Below are 24,147 nucleotides of genomic sequence, written 5' to 3' on the forward strand. Positions count from 1 at the left end.
AACAAGCCTAAATACACAAAGTGTAAAAAACTAAAAGGATATATAAAAACAAATCAACTGACTTGCGGTAACAAAGGTTGAGCGTGGACAAGACTTTCTTGAGCCCCTCAGTTCCGAACTCCTCAAGCCAGCTGAGCGGATTATTGGTCAGTGCAATCCTTAGGGACTCCAAGCAGTTGTGGATTTTGTTGATGCTTAGATCCGGCTGATCCAGGTACTGAATGTATTCGTTAGGTTTGTCGAATTTTGATCTATTTTCCTGAAAAAGAAACAAACACTAAGTTGAAGTACAATTTTATCGTTAGACATCAATGTTGGCTTTACAAACAAACATAAATAAAGCATTGAGTACGCAACAGTATTCAGTGATTTTGTAACTTGGCACCTAAAGTACCGTAATAAATTACTTAGTATACATAGAAGTTTTAAATTGGACTAACAACTCAGTTTAATATCATAATCGACAACTGTAAAATTTAAATGTTTGAAATTTGAAACCGCTTAGGCCTATGTAATTTTCAATTTTACAAAATTGATTACATTCACTGATTACACATTAAAGGGAGAATACAGTAAAAAGCAAACACGCATATTTAAGAGTTTCAAACTGCCTTAAAGAATTGGTATACACGTAAATGGTTTCAAAATAAAAATAAACTTATACTTAGGCCCACTCCACTTAAATAATAAGCCTACTATACTCAATGAGTAGGCCTACTTGGGTTAGAAGGAATATGACAAATTATAGGCCTATAGGGATATATTCATCCATGAACATGCGATCTACATAAATTAGTATATTCGTAAGAATATCTTGTGTCATAGGGATCTTGGGATCCAATAGTCATAGCGTAAAAATGTAGCAAGTCGATATTAAATTGTTTGATTCAATGGAAGGAAATATATTTTTGGAGAAGTTAAATATTTAGGGTAATAAGTAAATTTGCTGAAAGTACTCACATTGGCAGAACCTCGGTAGTGGTTGATTAACATGCTTTTCTTGTTCTGAAGAACTTGCTTACGTAGAGGCTCCTTCATTTCTTCAGTCAAGTTTCTGTCGTCCTAAAAATGAAGAAAAATATATCTGTATCTTACATTTATTAAAGGTTTAAATTAAAACACTTTATATCACCGAGTGTAATTATAGCTAAATGTTGTGCAGTATTGCTACACCTGTATTCAGTAATTTGTGCTGAAGAAAGTACTCTCCCGGTTACCCGAGCCCCGGTTACCAATTGTTCTTTCTAATTTACATTAATGACATCCCTAAAGCTATTGATCAGGAACTAATTCTTTTTGCGAATGATACTACAGCCTTGATAAAAAATAATAATGTGGTATGGTTGAAAATGTGGTTCATAGCATGGAGGGTTGGTTCTTGAACAATGGATTAAAACTTAATCTTGAAAAAAGGCAAACAATAAAATTGTCTGTCAGGATCAATGGTAATAAAATTGAATCCCTTAAATTGGCAACGTCTCATAAATTTCTAGGTGTTTACATAGATGAATCACTTAAATGGGATGTACATCTGAATCAATTAAAAGATAAACTTAGATCCATGTCAATTGTATTTCTGCACTTATGGGACTGTGTTCCTAATGAAACTCTGAAAATGGTTTATCATGCTTATGTAGAATCAGTATTGAGGTACCTAAGGTATAATCTTATCTCAGGCTAACGGAGTCAAATCAATGTTCAGGTTACAAAAACGCATTATCCGTATTCCACGTACTTCATGCAAAAACCTTTTTCGAAATTTAAAAATCCACACCCTAACAGGATTGTACATTTTGGAATCACTAAACTAAATTCATTCAGCTAAAAACGAAACGACCTCCCAGAAACCAACCAAATCAACCACAGATATAATACTTGTAATGAAAACATTTTTAGACATATACACATAGACGAACACAAACACATAGCGTGCACACTCATACGGCCGATAAAATAAAATCGTAAACACGTCGATCGGACGAGGTGTTATTAATGCGGGAGTTGAGTCTAAACCTGCCAGAATCAGGTATTTAAACCATTATTATTAGTTATTTTTTGCAATCCGGAAGCTATTCATACTACAATGAGGAAAATTGTTCTTGCTTTACAATAATTATTTAGGTAGTTTCTTTGGTTTTCCATTATCTCTTTAGATCATAATGTTCCTTGATTGAGGTCACTGGTTGATTTACGAGCCAATTCCAAGGTTCCTTTATAAGTTTTTTATATGCAGGTTTATACACATTGGACGTTATTTAAAGATGTCATAAAATGGTCTTTGTATTGTAATGACAAAAAATCTTTATTCAACAGGCAAACAAGGATTGTTAACGAATTGGATTTTATCAACAAATTAAATTATAACCATACATACCAGCATCCTCTCGAACCTTTCGTTGAGAGCATCCTCATCCAGATGCTCGATGGACTCAACTTGTTCGTCCAACTCATTGAAATCGGAGTCAGAATGAGGACGGGAGAGTTGTCCTCCAGCCCTAGCTGAACCTGGCTTCTTGCGACCCAAGAAAGTGTCGAACTGTGGGTGAAAAACCTCATCAATATCTGTTTTTGAGCACACCGTTTGAAAATATTACCATTAATCTACAGCATTCTCACCAAAACAAATATTACAATGAGTACGGTACTATAGGCAGGTTCCTTTGAGCTACCTACTCTTAATTTTTATAATAGGTCAAGGGCACCCACAAAAATCAACATACAAAATAAAAATATTTAACTAGTCTAATCAGTAGATCAAAAGAATTTCCTATAGAAAAAGAAGATTTCAGATTCTTATATTTAAAAAAGATTAGGGATTGTGTTAGATTAATTAAAAAGTGCTAAAACCAGTCGTAAGATTTCAACAATTATTTCTTTGATTATCTTTTTTTACTGTTTTTTTCAATGAATAACTTGCTTTTTTAAAGGAAATTTGTTTTTTAATAAGTTTTCTAGTCCTCTAAGATATATTTACTAACATTTAATAATATCATATGCTATGTGGCTTACAACATTGAGAATTAATTTTGTAAACACTATGAATATTGTTCTTAGGCTTAGAAACAATCAACAAAGATTACATTAAACCTACCATTACAGTTACGAGTAGTAAATTCAGTCTGATAAACAAACAATAGAAGTAACACAGCTTTATTGTGCTTTCGTTACAGCAATTTTATGCTTCTAACTTACCAAGATAGTTATACTTTGAAAGTGCTGATAACAACAAATACCAGCTCAATAGTGATAGGGATTGGTGTTTTTTTAATATTATGAACAATTATAATTACATAAATAATAATAACTGAATGTATCTACATATTATTTTAAATCCTAACTACTGTTTAAAATTGAATACATTTAGGTGTGGATAGAAAGAAACAGGAGTACCGTATTTTTTTTTTTTTTTGGGGGGGGGGGAATTCAACTGGATAAACACGTCATGCATGGTTGAGTCACCTGACATTCAACCCACCCCATACTAAAAACACCCAACAGTTAGGTTTTTTTTATTTATTTTCAACTGTGACTTAATCAGACTTCGGCCGAGAGAAATTGAACTGAAGGTTTTTTAATACCTTATCGAGTTTTAATGTGATTAAACATGGTTCGTAATACTTACAAAACTTCCTGACTTTGGTTTCTGTTGATTAGCCATGTTAACACCATTGGGTCCTGAAACAAATAAACAAATCATGTAAGAATTATTATTTCAAACGATATAAAACCATGCTAAGTTTACTCGAATAGGTAATTTAACAGTTTTGGGACTGACCATTCACATTTCATCAAACTAATATCAAAGATGGTCTTTATCAGCAGTTACCTACTATAATCTGCAGACCCACCTGATTTTTCAATATAAACTGTTAATCTGTGGACAAACCTGGTTTTTCTCACGACCCACAATTTCAAATTATTTCAATACAGTAGAGTCCTGCAAACTCGGCGTAATGTGGACTGGAAGGGTGCCGAGTTTGTGAAATGCCGGGTTATCGGGAACTAGGGTTAAAAATAAGAACAATACAATTTTTATTCCTTTTAGCCGCCTTATTTATTTATATTTATATTACAAGTCAGTATTAAGTCATCAGATATTGTACAAAAAATCCTTAGTACGAGTTGCGAATTATTTGACTTGAGCCCATGTTTAACTCGGACTAAAAAAATCACTAATTTTATGAGCCAGGTGATGGCCGAGTTATCCAGACTGCCGGGTCATCGAGTGCCGAGTTTGCGGGACTCTACTGTAGTAATAATTAATTAATACCGGAGCCGCAAAAACAGAAATAATGGTTTTTCCAAACATTCAGGTTTTTAACAAATTTGAAGCTAATAATGTTTAGCCTATGTATCACTGTTCAATTGAGAATAGGCTACTGTTTTAAATTGCTCTCACAACTTACTGGTGGGTAGCTACCTACAGTTTGGAAACCACTGGCCTACATTTTTCACTTTTATACAAGAGTTTCTAAAACATGTGTGTTTTTAATACTGATATCAGAATGTAGGCCAGACCAAAAGTGATTGATGGATATGTCTAAATTAATTCTGCAGAACTTGACCAAGAACAATTAACAGCCATTTGAAAGGGGTCATGTTGGTCTATGAGTAGGCCTGTAATAAGTAAATTATTAGGAATTAGACAACTTTTTTGGTACCGGTAGGCCTAAGCTCTGTAGGCTTAAGTATTAATACATTTTAAATTAATCGTCAGTAGTCCTAACTGTGAAAACACATCTAACATAAATAAGGATTGTCTAAATCTCAACTTTTTTACCTTAGAGGGGTACGAGACTTTTGTCAATACTGGATGTTGATCCAGTACTAGACATACTGAAACCAGGTCCAATTCTAGACATAAGTAAGTTGGAGAGGATTTGGGAATTTTATTAATAAAGATGCACTGTTCAAGACACGTCTGAAAAGATCATCGCAGAACGGGGAACGCCAAGGGATTGCTTTACAACCCATTGCCCAAGAACGCCTCTATTAAGTTCAACAGTTGGTTGCTGACTGTGTTAAAATGTAATGTAGGCTATTTAAAGCTCTCATTATGGCTAGGCCTATTTAATGCTCTCATTATGAGTGTTAAAAACAAACTGTTGAAGATCTTGATGATCGAAGAAATAGAAGACGGGGAAATTCTGGACATTGTAAGTGAACCTAGATTGTGTACTCACAGTGTTTCCACAAAGAGAACGGACGAGGGGCTGATACTGAAATCTTCACCATCCCAATTTTTAAACGAAAATAGTAGCCTACCTCTTATCTCAACACAAGTAAAGCATAGAATATTTCCAAATGACCGAAAAGCTATTCTGATGTCCTTAAAACCAAGTCAAACAACACCGATGTTCACACCAGCAAGTCAAAATCAAAATACAATGACGTCATAGTTGGAAGTGGTGTCTTAAATAAACTGAAAGCAGCTCGCAGAAAATCCCTGTTCTTTGTCTCTAGAGTCAGTTCCAACGCTTCAAGCGAAGCGCTTTCTTGCCCGCTAAACGACAATGGCATAACCGACAGTGAGTGTTATTAGCTCAAGACCCGATTTAAAGACTACAAATCATTTAAAGTGTGTGTTCCTGCGGACCTTGATTCCAAAATCCGTGACCCAAACCTATGGCCTGCTGGAATATTAGTAAGAGCCTACCTTCCATCCAGGCGTGAAAATAGTGAAAAGTCTTCTTTTTTAGGCAGAACCTTTTATCGAACTGTGGTGAAATAGTGGTAAAGGAGACTGTGGTTTTAGGTTCATCTAGGCCTACTCCCCAATCCAACATCTCAATTAGGCCTAACCTAAACCTGCCAGCGACTACGCCTAGGCCATTGCAAGTTGGTGCTAAAAAGCCTGTTAGTGTAAATAAGCCTGTTATAAAACCAGTGACTGTAAATATAGCTGCTTTAAACGTTCAATGTCTTAGAACTAAAGCTGAGCTCTTGTCCCTCTTTGTGGAGGAAAACAACTGTGACATTCTGTGTATCTCGGAGCATTGGTTGAACGCTGAAGAATCAACTTACTATATGAACTTAGCTTCCCTACGACAAGTTAGTGCTTATTTCCGTGAGGACCATAGAAATGGTGGTGTGGCTATCTATGCAGCATCCAATTTTACTTGTAAATATATTGATTTGAACATTTTTTGCATTGAACTTGCTTTTGAGGCAACCGCTGTGGAAGTAGTTGACATCTCGACAACCTTGCTGTCCGTGTATAGGTCACCTGATGGTCCCTTTGAAACATTTATTACACAGCTTGATTTGTGTCTCGACTACCTTAGTAAGCTCAACTCAAGACTGATTGTGTGTGGCGACTTCAACGTACATCTGGAACGCCCTTCGAGGGAAGAATCTATCTTTGTGAACTTACTAAGAAGTTTGAAAAAGGACATGAGGTGTCAGGTTCATATTGCATCATAAGATAGGCTAAGTTTACTGTTTCTATTTTTTTGGGTTAGGCCTACCTATATCCCATAGAGATCAATGCAGGTTTGCCTTTTTTAAGGAAATATCTGTGTGAACAGCACAGTACTACTGTCAAAACAAAACTAAACGAGATAAACAGTGATAAAACTGGGTGTGGCAGGACGAATTGTCTCTAAATAGGCCGATAGCCGTAAGGTACTTAAGTTATCATTAGTAAGATAGCAAAAGTTATATTTCTTATGTCGCCGCAACTTGAAAACGCTCACAAATGAATTTGTTCTGCTGTTGCTGGCGGTCTGATTTTATTTTGTTTTTATTTTCAAGATTTTAACTTAAAGGTTCAGGTTAGCTTAGGGCTGTCTAAAATGGATGTTTTTAAATCCCCTTTATCGCAGCATTTAAGTTTAATTTGCCAATTGTGACAGTAGCCTAATTACCCCTCACCAATTGTAGGGGCACAAATAAGTTTAGTCTAGTATTTAAAAGTTTGTACGCCTATACGAGATTAGTGATAGGCTATAGGCCTATGCTATTAAGTTTAGTTTTAAAAAACAACAGACCTAAACAAAGATCTGGTAAGTAACATAGGCCTATGTTTTGTGCCCTAGGTTAGGGATGAGCATCGATAGGTCAACCATCAATGTGATAACATCGACGCAAAAACATCGATGTTAGGCCCAGTGGCCGCGACAGCGGGCCCGCACTATTGGGGCCCGTGAGCCCTGACCGGGATTTTTCCGGAAATTTTACCGAGACACGGGCCCGCAATTGTGTGACAGGCTCAGCCACACGGGCCCCCTATCATAACAATATTTATGAAAATTACCATACGTTTTTTCATGCCGAAAATTTGTTAAGCCCAGTAAGAGCACTAGGACAAGTAGTTTACAACAGCTTAACTGACACTATTATTTGGCCGATCGATATAAACTCTCTACCAACCTAAGTAAAAGAATAGTCATCAGTCATGTAGGTTGCATCAACAGTCCTCATGGACTGCGTGAAGGGGCTATTTATAATAGGGCCGTATTTAGAACCAACGTGTCCCCGGCCTAGGAGGATAAAACATTAATGTTAATCCTCCTAGGCCCCGGTGGGGTAAACCAGAGAGGGCCCTCAACGCTGATTTAACTTAATGAACTTGACAATTTTTTACGATCAAATCGGCGAATTAACCTAGGTGCCTGATGCACTAGATAATAAATAATTCCATTCTTTCATTGACCCTAAAGAAGGATTTTCATTTCACTTCATTTCTTACTATTAAGAGGCTTAATAGTAAGGCATGTAAGAGGCTTCACTTTAGATTTGTTTACTTCGCACTTTAGATTTGTTTACTTCGAGTCAGGTAAACAAATTTACTTACTTATAGGCCTCGGGCCAAATCAGAGTGGTTCAAAATCGGTTTGCTTTGGAAACTGTTGATTTTTATATAATGTAGATTTTCGAGACGAGCAGAGGCTGTATGTAGGGTATAAGCTTGGAGAGATCAAGCAAAAAGTCAGAAAATCAAGCTCAAGCCGATTTTCTCGGTACAATAATTCCCAATTAAAATTAAGGGTGGGCTCTACCTCAGCTCGGAAATCTCAGAACGATGTTCGAAGTGTCCGCCAGACTGCGCCGTGTCGGTTCAACCCAGTTGGAGGGGAAGGGGTGGGAGGAGCTAGGAGGTTCGCGAGTTGACTGCCGCTCCCCGCTAGGCAGTGCAGTGCCCTGCGGAGCTCCCGACGCACACACGCGCAAGCGCAACCAGGTTGTTATTTGCGCGTCCGCATATCTTTTGCTTCTGCTCAAACCTCCATCATGCCCTGCCACCGACACTCACTGGCAGCAACGTGACGTTCGCTATCGCTCCCATAAGCTTATACAGTAAAAAGTAAAACATTCCTAAATATTGAGTCTTGTTTGTCATTATTGAATAAAAATAAAATACTTTAGTTATACTTTGTAAAGTATCACTACATTGAATTATAGTAATCTTAAGTTTTTTTTTAATCAACTGTTATAATTATTTATTTTCTTTTGTTGATGTTTAAGATTTTCATTATTATTTAACTCTATTCCATCTGTAGCTACACCGTAATGGGCACAGAATCAGTCGGTATCTCACAAAAAAATTGAAAAAAGTGTTGTTAAACATTACCATGTTATTCTTATGGAGAAAATTAAAACCGTTTTAATTTACTTGTTTATGGATACACTGTATGTTGATAAAATTTGGCAAATTCATTAATTTCAGTATACTGACGTATGGTCAAGAAACACTTTTTACCTTCCCCGTAGCAGCACACCTAAGCACTCGTTAAATCTAATGTTATTTAAATAGGAATAAGTTTGTTTTATTTCTGGAAGTATCTATCTATAATATTAAAACGAAACAGTGTTTTTTTATTTCACGATTCTGAATCAACCACTCGACGGATTTTCATGTTTTTTGTGTTGAAAGAAAGATAATTTTGAGAACTAGGGAATGTCGAAGCCATAATTTTAGTTTAGGGTCCCAGTTTTTTAGAAATTAAGTTTTAATTTTTAAAAAGTCTAGCAGCCGACGCTAAGATTCTAAACTAGCTTTTGGCATAAAATAATTTGCTTAACATAACAGCTGTAAACATTCAGCTTTTGTGTCACAAATTCAGCATTTGGATAAAAACATGGATAAAAATGTAAAGACATACTGAGGGTTGACTTATTTATACTATGTGTAATGCTAATCATTGATACGTTCAATTCTTTTGTAAGAGGATGACAGATTAATTTAATATACATAGTAAAATACTAGGATGTTCAAATTATTTTTTAAAGCAATCTTTGTAATATTCGATTTGTTTTAGAGCAATATAATTTGTTTTAACTAACAGCTGGTTAAATAAGAATGCCCTATTAGAACTATGAGGTTATTTACTCTGATTTTGTCATTGATTATTAGAAATAGGTAAGATTAGTGGACCACCGAGAAAAGTAACACCATCGATGTGTACAAGTCGAGGATCTGTACACGAGTTAAATGAAAAAGATTTGCAACTTATTTTACTGCTCATCTTTTTTGGAAAGGGTAGGAAAATCACAATTTTTACATGTTTTAATTCGTCTTGGCAGCTTTTTGTTTACAATCAATGTTTTTGAATGCTTGAACTTTGTTTGGATTAGGCCCGGAAATATTGATGTCATAAAGATGGAGATCAAGAATCCTCAGGAATACGATTTTTAATTACCACCACAACCTCAGACGGGTGTTATCCAAAGATATACAGATGAATGCCATAAATTGAACACAACGTCATCATTGACCTAGGATACTGCAATTAGACTAAACATCCTTTTATGAAATCTAAAAAAGTTGTTTGGCGTGTGTTTAGTTGTGGTTACATTTGGAGGCGCTGAATTTTTTATAGTTTAAATAAATGAATATGGGGAATTACGATGTACATTGATTCAATGAGGGTGGTATAATTATCAAGGATATTGGAACTGATAACGGGATAGATAATAAACATAGACAATTAATTACGTCACTAGCTTTACTAGCGTTTTTACTTTTTAAATTCCTTCAACATGTGACCAGTTCTTTTGTTCAAATGAATATTCTTTTTTTTGACTCAGCTGTTTACAAAACAAACTAATATGTTGTTGTGTTTACTTTTCGTTGTTTAAACTTATTTATTTAGCAATTGGTGCAGTGAAATTGACATAAAGGATGTGTGTGGACGAATCGTTTAATGATGTCAGGACACCAACGTTATAATTATGTGTACTGTGAATTTTATTGGATGTTTTCGTTTTATTTTAGGGAGTTTCAACTCAGACCTACTGGAAATTGTGTATAGTATGAGTAATTGTATTGTGGTAATATTGATTATGGAAGAGGTAGGTATGCGATGGAAGGTGATATCATTAACTAGGCCTATACTCTTCTCAATTGATAATTACTCATTCTACTGTAGGCTGCAATAAAAATTTTCTTTATACGTGTAAACTAGCTGTTCTGAATTATAGGCCTAAACCGTTTTAACTGACTACTCCCGTACGTAGGACGGGCTTACACCTCGTTTTAGTAAAAATACTTTAATCATACAAGTTGAAATTTGCTTTGTGAATAGTTTTGCTGCGACAGGGTATTTTATTTGTAGACCCGAGTTATGACTTGTAGTGGTTTTTAACTTGAAGTTGAATGGCTGAGTGGTCAATAGTCTAGCTAGAACATTTGAGGTATCAGATTCAAGTCCCCAACTTGGAGGGGTTAATTACAAAAATTTAAAAATGCTGTTTTAATAAAACAGTACTATTGAGTACTGGCATAGACTAATCAACACGTATGTTTTATCTATGGTACTGGTTTTCTAAAAAAAACTCTTTATTATGGTTGTTATTAGAACAATCTCATACCCGACGATAATAAACAAACTTATATTTTGGTAAAGTTTTAAAGCTGAATCTGTGCAAGCAAGTTGCGTTGGCTGAGTATAACTGTTTACAAAGAGGACAGTATACTCATCTATTTACTTATTTAATACGCAAGCAGGTTTTTTGTGACAATTACTCCTCCGAAACTACTGAACCGATTTACATGTTTCTGGTGTCATTGGAAAGAGCCTAACGTGAAGTTGTGCAGGAAACTTTCTTTTTAGGGAAATAATTAGAGAGTGAGGCCCTGGTACCCTTTAAAGTTTTGTATTTCTCCATAAGATTAGCATGGGAAACAAAAAATTTTTATAAAACTCCAGCTGTTGTCAGAAATTAAAAATGAGAAGAAAAACCTATGTAAATTGTAAACCGTCAATAATTTTGCTAATTTAATAGTATGAAATGAAATATTCACTATTTGAATTTGGGTTTGCATAAATATTACAATGGAAAAAAGCGAGAGAGCTGATTTACATTACTCCTGATATACTGAAAAAGAAAAATGAGTTAACAACACTGTGCTGCATTTCTTAGTAATCATTGAACGAGCCGATTTTCAACTATGGAAACATAGGAAAGTTATATAACACCACCAAGGTGAAGAAATAGAAATATTGTTAAGAAGAAACAAGATCAGCTTTTGAAAAGTGATAAGATATTTATAAGAAATGTTGATTCTATCTATCTCTTATGTACATCTTAAAAATGTTATAATCTTTGAGTAGAATCTTTTAAAGTAATCAGAAATTATGACTGTTATTTGTATTAAAATAACGCCTGTATATATAGCAATTGCTCGAATTCGAGCAGCAGGGACACTAGTATGCGTAAAAACGGCGACGACGCAAAGATAGAATAGAATCAACCGAGAGGAGGGGAAATATCGATCGATGGCTGTGGTGGGAGAGCCGACGACAGGTTGAGCCGTTGGCCGCATGGCCGCGCCACTGCACGGCGCCTTGAAGAGCGCTTGCAAGCCTTTCGAGTCTGCGTGATTACATAGTTATCATTCAACTTTTTAGTAAACTAATTCCAGGTTCTTGTTTTTAAGAATCTATTGCACGTCTCCCGTTTTTTATTTTTTCTCTAAAAATTATTTTTATGTATTAAAACTCATGATAAAGAACGCCTCTTTTAACATTTTTCACCAACCTTTGAGCCCAAAATTTTTTAAATTATCAAAATTTAAAAAAACGGGAAACCTACAATAACATTTGACGGAAAATATGACACCAAGATCTTTTAAATCGGTTCACAATTGGGGCTACAATCAGGAAGAACTAAAACCCTTACATTTGCGCGCGCCAGACGGGTAGAGCGCACCCTTAAAGCTTTTATGTCCGCAAGGATCACGCTCACAAAATTGAAAGATCAGGCCTACGTTTTTGCCGAGATCGCGGATGTCGACGAGAACATTTCCCAGCGGGTGACGATGAGGATGTCTCCGCGGCCGCAGGAGACATTCAATATTTTGCCGGATTGCGGAAGACGTCATTGACGTTTTCCTGCGAGCGAGATATAATTAGGATTTTGCCGCGATTGCGGAAAAAAATTATTTCCCCGTCACCACGGGTCGCGGGGCGGGAGATATTAGGGATTGGGCCGTGAACGCGGGAGACGATAATGTTTTTATCTGATGATGTCATAGTTCATTTTACCGCGATCATGGAAGACGATGATGACGCCTCGGGAGATGCCGTACCAAGCTAAAGTGCAAGTTTAGGCGGTAATACATGTGATATATTTTTTAAATAATTTAAGATTATTGGGAGGGGGCCCGGTGAACAAACTTGCGGGGGTGGCCCGCGGGCTCTTATCGCCGCCACTTGTTAGGCCTAGGCCTAATCGATGTTTTTTGTCTGCTTTCTGTACTTCAATAGCCAATTAACCGAAAACTAATACAATTCAGTTGCCATGAAAACATCGATATTTCAATAATTGGCCATAAACATCTATGTTCGACGAAAACGTCGATATAACAAAAACATCGGTACTCCACCATCGATGTAAAAACATCGATGTTTCAAACACATCGACTAACTTATCGATGCTCATCCCTACCCTAGGTACTTATAGTCTAAAACCTGATAAATTGTCATTCAGTGTATAAAACTTATAACCTAGCTCCACATTAATTAAAACTAGGCATAAATGGACAATGGTCTACATTCAATACAATAGGCTACATAAAGGTAGGAAGTCTACTGTATTGTATTGTTACAGTATTGTAACTTAACTCATAAAAATTAGTGTTAAAATCGAGAACAAGGCCTTTTCAGTTTAAGTAGAGAGTCTCCTACTTTGACAGTTAGTAGGCCTTATCATAGGCCTAACCTAGGCTTAACTGACAGTTATTTGGATTAGGGAGCCTTTAGATTATATAGAACACATATTCGACCTTGTTTCAACTCTTTATAGCCTACAAGCATGTAGAGACATCAAGCTAAGAACTGGTAAATTGTTTAACAACGATCAGTAATTGGTAATAGGCCTACTTGAACTCAATCAATGAGCAGAATTTTAAAATAGTTATGAAGTCATAGCTTTGATGATGGAAATCAACAGGTTATAAATTTGAGGTCTAGGACGCACGTTAAAAGAAAAGCTTACCTCAGTAAATAGATAGTATTATTCAATCCAGTGATTGATCTTGACAAATACAATGGAGTTTAAATACACTTTTTAAATTATTGTTACAATAAAACACTACGAACGAACTCACCAAATTCTTAACAACCCTTAAACATTTGAAGAAAAAAAACAATAATTAATTGTTGTCAAAGAGTGACCAAATCGCATACATTTTTCGTTAGTTAGAATAAAGAATCATCCCTGCTACCAACATTACAGATGTTGAAATTTGATATTTTAATAACTGTATAGAAAGGTAACTATGTAATAAAATAAATATTTTATCTAATTCTAATGATTCAACCATAAAAAAATAAACATTTAACCATAATAACCCATTGAATTTGGCTACAGTATTTATTTATACAAATCCTAGTTATTACTGTACTGCTATCTATGTGAATAGATTATAATAAATTGTATAATACACACCAATTTATTATATTATTAATATTTATTGTATTATTATTTCATTAGTGTTGTATCAGTATTTGTATTTTTATGATATAGTTAAATTTATTATTAGTGAGTTTCCCGATAGGGAATAAACGTAGGTGGCATGACAATACCTTAAATACGGACCGATTTAATTTGATGTATACAGAGGTAAAAAAACACAATTCGTTCAAATTATTCATATGTGCGTGTGGGTTTGAAATTGGTGATGAACTAATTTTTCAAATGTTTGCACTATAAACACAATTATGTATAATTTGAATTAAAGCTGTCGTGTAGAGAGCTAAAAACGAAAATTTTTATATCGAGGCATTATTGTAGGAAATGTATAAAATACGGTGAAAAAAACAGATGTAAATTTTTATACTCACAGCATCGTTCTTATCATATTAAAGTGACCACAGATTGAATATACCTTAATTTTAGGGTCTTTAACTGATCCATTCGCAATACGGATAGCTTTTTATTCTTTTTTACATTTTTTTAGTTTCAAAACTGTACTACCTTGGGTACTACTATCAAATAGCTTGTTTAGCTAGCATCCCTTTATTTTAATCATTGAGTGATAACTGATAAGTGATTTTAAACCTAAGCATTTCTCTATAAAAATCTTCACATTGTATGGACTATACATTTTTAAAACTATAATGACTAAAGACTGAAATTAATAAGAATACAACTCCAACGTTGGGAGCCGCACGTAACTGCAATACTGCAATACACTTTACATCGTAACTACCCAGCCAATAAGAGCAGGGCATCAACTACACATTTTTCTAGGGGGGTGGGGGGCAAGTCCTAAATATGCCACCCTTTCGCATGCAACTGTGGATTTTTTTCTAAGTGCCAGTGGCATTTTACTGTCAGTCTTAACGAGATACACCAAATCTATTTTTAAGAAAATGGCCCAAAGGTTAAATGATAATTTTATATTACGTTATTAAAGATGTAATCATTTTAAAAATTGGTATATTAGTATGTAATTCTAAAACCTGTAATAACAATTTGTATAATAACAAATAAAACAAATTATTTAATATTTGGTTATTAAATTACCGTGAACATACAGCCCTCTATGAGCTACAGCGTGTTAAACTTTGGAAAAATAGCCAATGGCCATAATGACACAGAAAGCTTATTCTTCAAAGTAGGCTGTAGCTCCTAAACGAGTAGGTTCACAGAAAAAATTCCCAGAGTAAAAAAGTATAAAAATTGCCTCTAGATTAAAGTTATTCGCCATGTTTAAACAATAAAATTACCTAATAAGTTTGTCAGCAATAAAATGTAAATATTTAATTATTTGATTTGATTTGTCAACAAGTACGTTGACTTTCACCACAGCTGATATAAAAAGTTTTTGGGTGTTTTGTGTGAATTTTAAAGATAGTAAAAAGGTGTACAATTTTTAAGCCATCATAATAATAGATAATAATTGATAAAAAAAGGCACATTTGGGATTATGTAATATTTTAGTTTGAAATAATCTAAAATCGCTTAAAAATAACTTGCAAAGCGAACGAAGACCGTTGCATTGTTGTAGCAGACTTTAGCCGCATGCCTCGGCATGCACTACAACGTGACCTCCAGAGGTCACGTATTACTAAAACTGTCATATTTCAGTTAATTTTCGTCCAATCTAAAAAAGTAAGAAGTCTCTTGATTTGTAATTAAATTGCCTTAAAAAAGTTATTGTAAAATGTTGGTAAAATTAACGGTTTTGAGTTATTTAAGAAACAAAATTTTAAATGGCAGCCATTTTGGTTCCGGGGGCGCTGCCTTGCAACTTTTCGAATCTTTACCTAAAGGATAGGAGACAAGTTGTGTATATTGATGGTGTTTAGTCTCAAGAGGTTTACTTGAAATATGGTGTTCCCCAATGATCTGTTTTGGGCCCTCTGTTATTTTTAAGTATTAATGATTTATCTCATAATGTGCGATGTAGAACCCTTATTTACGCTGATGACACGACATTTGTTAACACTTCCAGTAACTTGCTGCATTTAAGTAATTTGGTAAATAACTCTATAGAAGAAGCTTCATCTTGGTTTAGTTATAGAGCTAATGGCTATATCTCTTAAATAAAAATAAAACTGAAAATAATTATAGTATTCTCTTTGAGGCCTTATGACCATGAATCTTTAGCTATAGAAACAGCTGTCAATACTAAAGTTTTTAGGTGTATGTGTTGACCAACAGCTTTACTTGGAATACAGACTTTCTAGAGTTGTTTTCTTATTGGGGTGTTTGAAACACTGTTTAACTCCAGAATATATCCGAATGGTTTATTTTGCTTTTAATTATTATTCAAGAATTGAAGATTGAAGTGTTAATATTACATAAAAAAAAGCTGTTAGAATTATTGATGGTTCAGCTGATCTTGAACATTGTATGCCTATTTTTATTAAATTAAAGGTTTTTACTGCTATTAACCTTTATATCTTAGAACTTGTTATTTATTCTTTAAAAACAAACTACCAGTCATGGTCCTGAATGAAGATGTACATCCCTGCAATACTCGGTGGTAGAGATAAAATAAGTTACCATCCAGCACCTCCGTTTGAGCAAATCTTTAAATATCCATGTTGTTATGTGTAAGAAAGCTTATAATATAAGGTATATTAATGTAAATAAGTATCCACAAAAATTATTTAAAAAAAAATCAGTGACTGGCTCTTAAGAAATCCACCCTTTAATAGTTTCCTTGTAGCAGCAAACCTAGATACTCGTTAAGCCTAATGTTATTTAAATTAATTGATAATCAATGCAGACTGCTTGATTATCAATCAACCAGACCCGGTTTGCTGCGGTGGGGGTATTAAGCTAGTTTTTATTGGTTCTATTGACCTGTACAATTCCTGCTTCTGGAGCATGGACGGAAACTTCAAGTATGCAAGTAAGTAAGTTCTCGTATACATATTCAATGGTCATATGCAATTTGAACCATTATACCTCATTTAATTTTATTCTACTAGATTGGTTCCACTGAATGAATAGCAGAATGAAGTGAGCTGTTGGTCTTTCTGTTTAATGCAATGGCACCTTTCAGTTCATCGAGGATGTTGAAGGTTGGTTATTTGATGTATTTTGTTATTTTTTGGCAGAACCTTTTTAATAACTCATAACCTAACTGCTTGGTTTGTTTCAGAAAACCGTTGAACTTTTCTCTAGACGTGGGTTCTCCACTTCTAGAGCAACATGTGCACAACAGGTATCTATGTGTCAAGTGTTTATCTTGGAATTACTAGGCTATGTCACATTTGCCCTTGTAAGATTGATGAATGTTATGTATGAATTAATCCTTTCACTAGAAAATTTTGACCGTGAATGATCAAAGTACAAACCTGAATCACCAAAACACACAAAAAAAAATAGGCCTATTTAGAAAATAAAATAAGTAAACTCTGTAAATAAATCAGTAGGTCCATTAGCTGAAAGGCTTAAATTAAGTAAGTTAGGCCTACTATTGCCTTTTCCCATAGTTGTAATAGTTTTTCACCGGTACTCAATAACGTGCTCATCGATGTTAAGGTCCAAACCAAAAGTACAGGGGTTTTTTTGTATCTGTCTACAATTGCTGTAATTGTCAACAGTGCACTCTATCTGAAATGCATATTCTAGAGCAGGACGGCACATATTTCATCTCCTTCAGGCAGTGGTGTAAGTTGGTCAGTCATAAATTTTACATTTCATTTCATTTCATTTATTTCCTACGGTTAAACCAATTTTACAAATTTGTCTACATCAAGATAATAATACAATAACAATAACAATAATAAACAATAACAATAACAAGAATAACAATTTACAATTCTAAAATGCATAGCAGAACAACCATAACAATATAATATTCAATGCAGTAGCAACAAATATAAATAGAAAATTGGAAATTACATAACAATAACATGACTGTATCAGCACTTGTAACTTTTGGTTGTGAATCAATCATTATTTACAAGTATTTACAGGTAATTTACAAGTTTAATAAGCAAGCACTACAAAAAAACATTGATAATTATTCAATACAATAGCAACAGATAATAAAGAGGATACTCAAAGATAACATAATTATTTACAGCATTAATTGCCTGGTACATTACATTATTAAAAATACAGTAGCAGAACAGATGGCACCAATAATAAGTAGAAGAAGTGTGTTTGGAGGAAAAGTGAGGAGACCATGCCCTCACAGACACTGGTGTAGCCCTTTAACGCAGCTACCAAAAGATAACAAACACACTACATTATATTGAAAGAAAACTATGAAAAGTGAGGAGACCATGCCCCCACTAAAAAAAAAAAAACACAAACACTTAGATGTGGCCCTTTAACGCAGCCACCAAACACCCAGCACTACACAGAAGCTCAATTCCACCACCAACGGACCCAGCCACTTCGTACTGTACTTGAAGAAGACTTTCCATCTATCACTGCTCCAAGTAGAGGACTGAGCGTCTAAACGTACCCAAGGAGTCCGAGAAGAAATCCACCAGATTGCAGACCTCGTTACCAGCTCTCAGCATTCTAGGAATAGGACTATGACGAAGTTAGTTAGTGCTTCTGAGTTTCAGCTCAAAAAGGCATTGTGCTCTGGTAGGTGAAGGGGTCCTGAAGTTGACCAGATGAAGCAGGTAGGGGCAATCAGTAACTCCATTTATCAGCTTATAGAGAAATACCAAATCAGCAATCAGGCGTCTAGAAGACAGAGACGGTAAACTTAGGTTGATTTCGAGCTCGGCAATAGGAACCTCTCTGTAGGCATAGCCATTCTTCACTCCCAGTATTCTTATGAATCTTCTCTGTATTGACTGAAGCTTATCAATTTGTCCAAGCTGATATGGAGACAATATCGAGGAAGCATATTCCAGGATCGGTCTAACTAATGACTTGTATAACAATGTCATAGTCCGGGTGTTGAGGCCGAATTTTCCCAGCCTAAAGACCAAACCCATCATTCTTGATGCTCTTAAACAAATACCATCAATGTGAGTACTGAAGTTCAGAGAGGAATCCATATACACACCAAGATCTCTCACAATATTGCACCTTTCAATGAGATCACCACCCAAGTACAGGTCCTTGGCAATTGGAGATTTTGTTCTATGAAAAGTAATGTGCTTGGATTTGGAAGGATTTATTTCCATCAGGTTTGAATCACACCAATTGGAGAGTTGGTGGAGCGAAGCCTGCAGCAAACGAAAGTCATCATCTGTTCTTATTGTCTGGTATAGCTTGACATCATCAGCAAACAATGAATATCTAACGCTCAAGTTTTTACCAATGTCGTTGATGAACAGCACAAATAAGAGTGGTCCTAGCAGTGAGCCTTGAAGAACACCTGACGTGGCAATAAAGGAAGCTGACACGTTAGAGCCATATTTTACAGCTAAAGTCCGATTCTGTAAGTAACTACCGAACCACTGCCACAGATTCCCAACAATTCCATAACCCTGCAACTTGGCAAGAAGGTAGCTATGGCTGACCTTGTCAAAGGCTTTAGCGAAATCAACGTTTATGGAACGCCTACCATCATCTGAGAACTGATCAACTTTGGTATCGTTCGCAATTTCAACATGATTGTGGAAGACAATGATGATGTCTCCACGACCACAGTAGATATTTACAGGTTTTCTAAGACTAAACTTAGAAGCTTAAGTTATAATTTCACTGTGAATACGGGATATTTACTGATTACCGTGAAAAATTCCCATGATTGTGGTGAAACTGTGAAAAGTTCTCAAGATTTTTCTGCGACTTGAGAACTTTTCACAGTTTCACCACAATCATGGGAGTTGTTTCATGTAGACTTTGCTGCTTCAGCCGAGTACCATGGTGATATCTCCATGACTGGGAGTGGGGTATTGAAGGTGTGACCAATTTGCGGTGACCATGGGAGATTTTCTCAATTTCACTGTGACTGCAGAAGACATTCATATTATCTCCACCTGCATAAAAGAATTGTAGAACTGTATTTTTTTAAATTGTAACTTATTAAAATTAAAAAAATTAACTCATTCATAGCTATATTGTTGAGTTATGGTTTGGAAAAATCAAGTGTCAGCTATTAATAGGCTATAAGTTATTGAAGCGTTCCTGCCCTACTACAGCCAGGTCTTTGGTTTGCATGTAGCTTCCCCTACACCTACCTTGTGGGGGAATTTTACTCCTTGTGTCCCCAACAAACCTAAACCCTATTAAAGCGGCCCTGACTACACCACTGCCTAAGGTTGAATGATTGAATGAAAATCCTTCTTTATTGAGGCGAACTTAGGTAGTGATGTGACGAGTCGAGTACTTTCCCGACTTGAGTCAATTTGACTCGATACCGCAACTACTCGAGTCGGTACTCAAATACTGGACTCGATTCTTACCTGTATGGCACCGAAGCTCTCTTGACTCGTAGCTGCAAATTCTGGAAAGTCATCTTGTCTTGTGACGAGTCCCTTTACTCGAGTCAGATGTCAGACAGACTTGGACCGGACTCATTTTATACTCAGTCAGTCTGTGTAGATTTAAGATGAGATTGAGATCGGTTATTCATCTCACATTGAGTAGGCCTAATCATGGATTTTATTGGTTATTATAAAACTTTGTTGGATTAACGAAAACGATTTAATAACAAACAGTATCTTGACTCAAGTAAGCCATTTACTCGAGTGCTATGTACTCGTAGCGGATAGTTTTGAAACTACCTATAAATTAATATTTTGAACAGACAACAGTGTGTTATTCCGAACTGTCAAGCACACAAGGGCTGTCAACTCGTAGTGGCAAAATCTGGAACAACATTGAGTCTCGACTCGAGTAGATGTGTATTAAATGCACCCAACCCAAGCGCTATGGACTCGTAGCGGCGGATCTAGTAAGCTTTAGTTCACGAGTAATAATATTCGAGTATCGCCGATTTGGTAGTGAGTCGACTCGATACTTCAGTGAACTCGATACTTCAGTGGACTTGATACTTAACGAGTCAAGTACTCGACTCGTCACATCACTAAGCTTAGGACCTCATGGTCCTATCTTACAGTTAACCTCTAAAAAACTAATAATAACAACAAAAATACAATAAAAGTTTGTAACATAACTAGTAATAAAATAGCATAAATTTATTCATCTTCCTTAACATACAGTCACACACACATACACCCTCTGCTGCATCTAGGCCTAACGCCCACCATCCCTCCCGCCAAGCCACGGTCAAGGTAATATTCTTTCAGCGCCACCATCAGTCAGGACCGGTTTTCTATGGATTTGATGGGAAAAGGTATGGAGTTCCATAGGCGGCACTCTGTTGCTAAAAATGATTTATTATAAACAGTTGTTCGGTGGTGAGGAATGCGAAGCGTGGACAAGCCAGAGCGGGTAGGCTATCCCTTGCGCCTCTTCCATTCAAAAATCTAAAATTCTTCGCAAGATAATTTGGAATTCCAAGATTGATGACTGAATGAGAACGGTAATGGAAAGTATTTGTCTTTTTCTGATGTCCTCTAATTTCTTGACGTTGGTTTTTGATGTTGGCCTTGCACTACAAAGCCGGACATTATAATCATATCAAATCAAATCAAATCAAATCAAATCATTTATTGCCGTAAAACATACAAAACATACGTATGGCATCGTCATATTTTACAATAAATTTCTATTTACAAAACTGGACACCTTAAATAAGCAATAAATTCGTCAACATCATACACACTTAATTCTATCAAAAGAGATTTCAAATGCACTTTGAATTTCTTATCATCTAAGCATTTTACATTATGTGGCAGCAAATTAAAGATTTTCTTACCTAATTCAAAAGTAGATTTAATGGTAGTCTGATAATTACATTGGTGAATTCTGATAAAATGGCTCTGTCTGGTAAAGTATGAATGTACTGAATTATTGGCAGGAATATTATTAAGATTTTCTTTAATGTACAACAAAGAATCCAGTAAGTATAATGAAGGTACAGTTAACACACCAAGTTTTCTAAACAAAGGTTTACAGTGAGTTTTTCTTTTTACTTTACAAATGATTCTTAAAGCTTTCTTCTGCAAAATCAGTAATTTTTTAACGCTGCTGTCACATCCCCACACTACAATTCCATACGATAGGTGACTCTGAATGTGAGCAAAGTATATTGACATCAGAACATCAAAATCAACAATCAACCTGAGACGTCTAATCATAAAAATACCTTTACACACTTTTTTGCACACACTGACAACATGATTATTCCATTTAATGTTAGGTTGCAGAACTATACCTAGAAATTTAACCTCTTCAGGTGTGTAGTGAGAACAAGAACTTAGGTTAAATTTGAGGATTTGAGTTTTCTTCTTGTTGAGACATAGAAAATTTGCAGCCGTCCAGTCCTCAACAGTCATGTTGATATTATTGAGAATCTGATTCGCTAAATTATCATTTGAGCAACTTATCTGAACTGCAAGGTCATCAGCGTACATGTATGGCAATACACAAACATTACTTAAAGCTACTGGTAAATCATTAACATATATTATAAACATAGTTGGACCAAAAATTGAACCTTGAGGAACACCTGTGTCAACCTTTAAATACTGAGAGGAACTACCATTAAAAAATACATATTGATATCTGTCTGACAAGTATGACATAACTAACCTAACTGACTGATTATCAAAACCGTAGAACTCAAGTTTTCTAGCCAAAACATCATGGTTTATAGTATCAAAGGCCTTGGACATATCATAAAAGCTGTTAATAACCTTTTTCTTACTGTCTACATTGAAAGTACTTTCTTTCATAAAATTAACAATGGCTTCTTTCGTTCCACGCTTAGGCCTAAAACCATATTGTTTGGGGGTGAACAATGAATTGTCCTCAAAGTAATACAATACCTGCTTGTTTAGCACTATTTCTAAAACCTTTGAGATCACTGGTACGATTGTTATCGGACGATAGTTGGCATAATCAGATTTGGAGCCCTTTTTAAACAATGGAATAACCTTAGAAAGTTTAAGACATTGAGGTACGACAGAAAACACAATACACAGATTTAACAGATAACATAATACTTCAGCGATAAAAGGTGAAGCGAGCTTCATAATACGAGAGTTGAGGTTATATACATCTAGACTTTCACTACTACTTAGAGAATTGATTGCATTGTGCACATTTTCAACAGACACACATTGAAATGAAAACTTTGATGACTCATTGCTTGGCCTATTATACAACTTATTGTTACACAATTTGTTTAGGTAATAATCTATTGTATGTTTTGATTGAGGTATATCATGAGCAATGGCACTAACATTACTAATAAAAAAGTCATTAAAACCATCGCAAGAGAGATAATCTTTTTCCTTAACAATTATAGGTAAATCATTTTTATTTAAGCTCTCTTTAACCACAGACCAAATTGCCTTAGGTTTGTCCTTGGCTTTGATGACCCTTTCACAATTATAAGACAACTTAGCTGACCTAACCTCTTTTTGGTACCTTGCTTTAAGCTTTTTGTAAGAATCTTTCAAATATGCTTCTCCTGTATTCTTGAATAATTCATAAATGAACAGACACTGTTTTTTGAGTGAACTCAATTCTTCAGTATACCATCTGGGTTTCCTAGGCCTACTATTTAACATTGTACAAATTTTAATTGGAAATGCAGTGTCCACTATTCCTAAGAATACATTTAAAAAGTAATAAAACTTATCATCTAGAGTACACAAAGAATATAATACCAACCAATTAACTTTGCTAAGCAGTAGCCCAAAATAAATACTGTTAATATCATCAATTGATCTTGTAACTTTTTTAAAATTTTTTGAGTATTTATTCTGCTTTGTAATGTCTTGAACAGAAGTAGATTCGAACTTGCACTGAAAAACAACGCTGTCATGATCTGATACCAACATGTGTTCAACAAAAGCAGATACAATTCGAGAAGAGTGAATAGAAACCGTTATATTGTCTATGCAAGTGCCTATACCTACCCCAGCAGGGGTGCCCAGAGGGGGGGTACTGTGGCGCATTTGCGCCACAGGAATTTTTGGGGGGGGATATTTTTTTGCTAGCTGTCATAATGAATGTATAATTTTGTATAAGCAGCCCGAAAGAGTGTTTCTAAGTAGCTCACTATCGCCACCAACAACATTTTGCCGTTCGTAATTAAGATAGCTTCTAAGAATGGTAAAAACGGACCTTGCCAGACAATCCTTAATATACCAGTGTTGAATTTTACTTGCTACATATGTTTTGGTGATTCTG

The 24,147-nt window shown here is 35.3% G+C and overlaps 2 protein-coding genes across 4 annotated transcripts in view; one reads left to right on the forward strand and one right to left on the reverse strand.

Annotated features, from left to right (window-relative positions):
- LOC128997909 (protein diaphanous) overlaps positions 1-13,575 on the reverse strand; it is a 44,698-nt gene extending 31,123 nt beyond the window's left edge. For all 3 annotated transcript variants that reach the window (XR_008491167.1, XM_054423732.1, XM_054423731.1), the window contains exons 1-5: positions 13,441-13,575; positions 3,623-3,675; positions 2,375-2,536; positions 961-1,062; positions 63-259 (exon numbers count right to left, since the gene is read on the reverse strand). Coding sequence is in view for 2 of the 3 variants with exons in the window: in XM_054423732.1 (XP_054279707.1) it covers positions 63-259; positions 961-1,062; positions 2,375-2,536; positions 3,623-3,658 (497 nt within the window). In the remaining variant the exon portion in view is untranslated. The remainder of the gene's footprint in view (positions 1-62; positions 260-960; positions 1,063-2,374; positions 2,537-3,622; positions 3,676-13,440) is intronic.
- A 3,334-nt stretch (positions 13,576-16,909) lies between these two features.
- Positions 16,910-24,147, forward strand: part of LOC128997875 (pyruvate dehydrogenase E1 component subunit beta, mitochondrial-like) — a 45,994-nt gene continuing 38,756 nt past the window's right edge. Inside the window, exons 1-2 of the mRNA XM_054423652.1 lie at positions 16,910-16,982; positions 17,063-17,125. Of these exons, the coding sequence (XP_054279627.1) occupies positions 16,950-16,982; positions 17,063-17,125 (96 nt within the window). The 5' untranslated portion in view covers positions 16,910-16,949. The remainder of the gene's footprint in view (positions 16,983-17,062; positions 17,126-24,147) is intronic.

This window comes from Macrosteles quadrilineatus, unplaced genomic scaffold (genome assembly GCF_028750875.1).
Source record: "Macrosteles quadrilineatus isolate MER2022 unplaced genomic scaffold, UCM_ALF_1.0 Scaffold_7__1_contigs__length_78375512, whole genome shotgun sequence".
NCBI lineage: Eukaryota > Metazoa > Arthropoda > Insecta > Hemiptera > Cicadellidae > Macrosteles > Macrosteles quadrilineatus.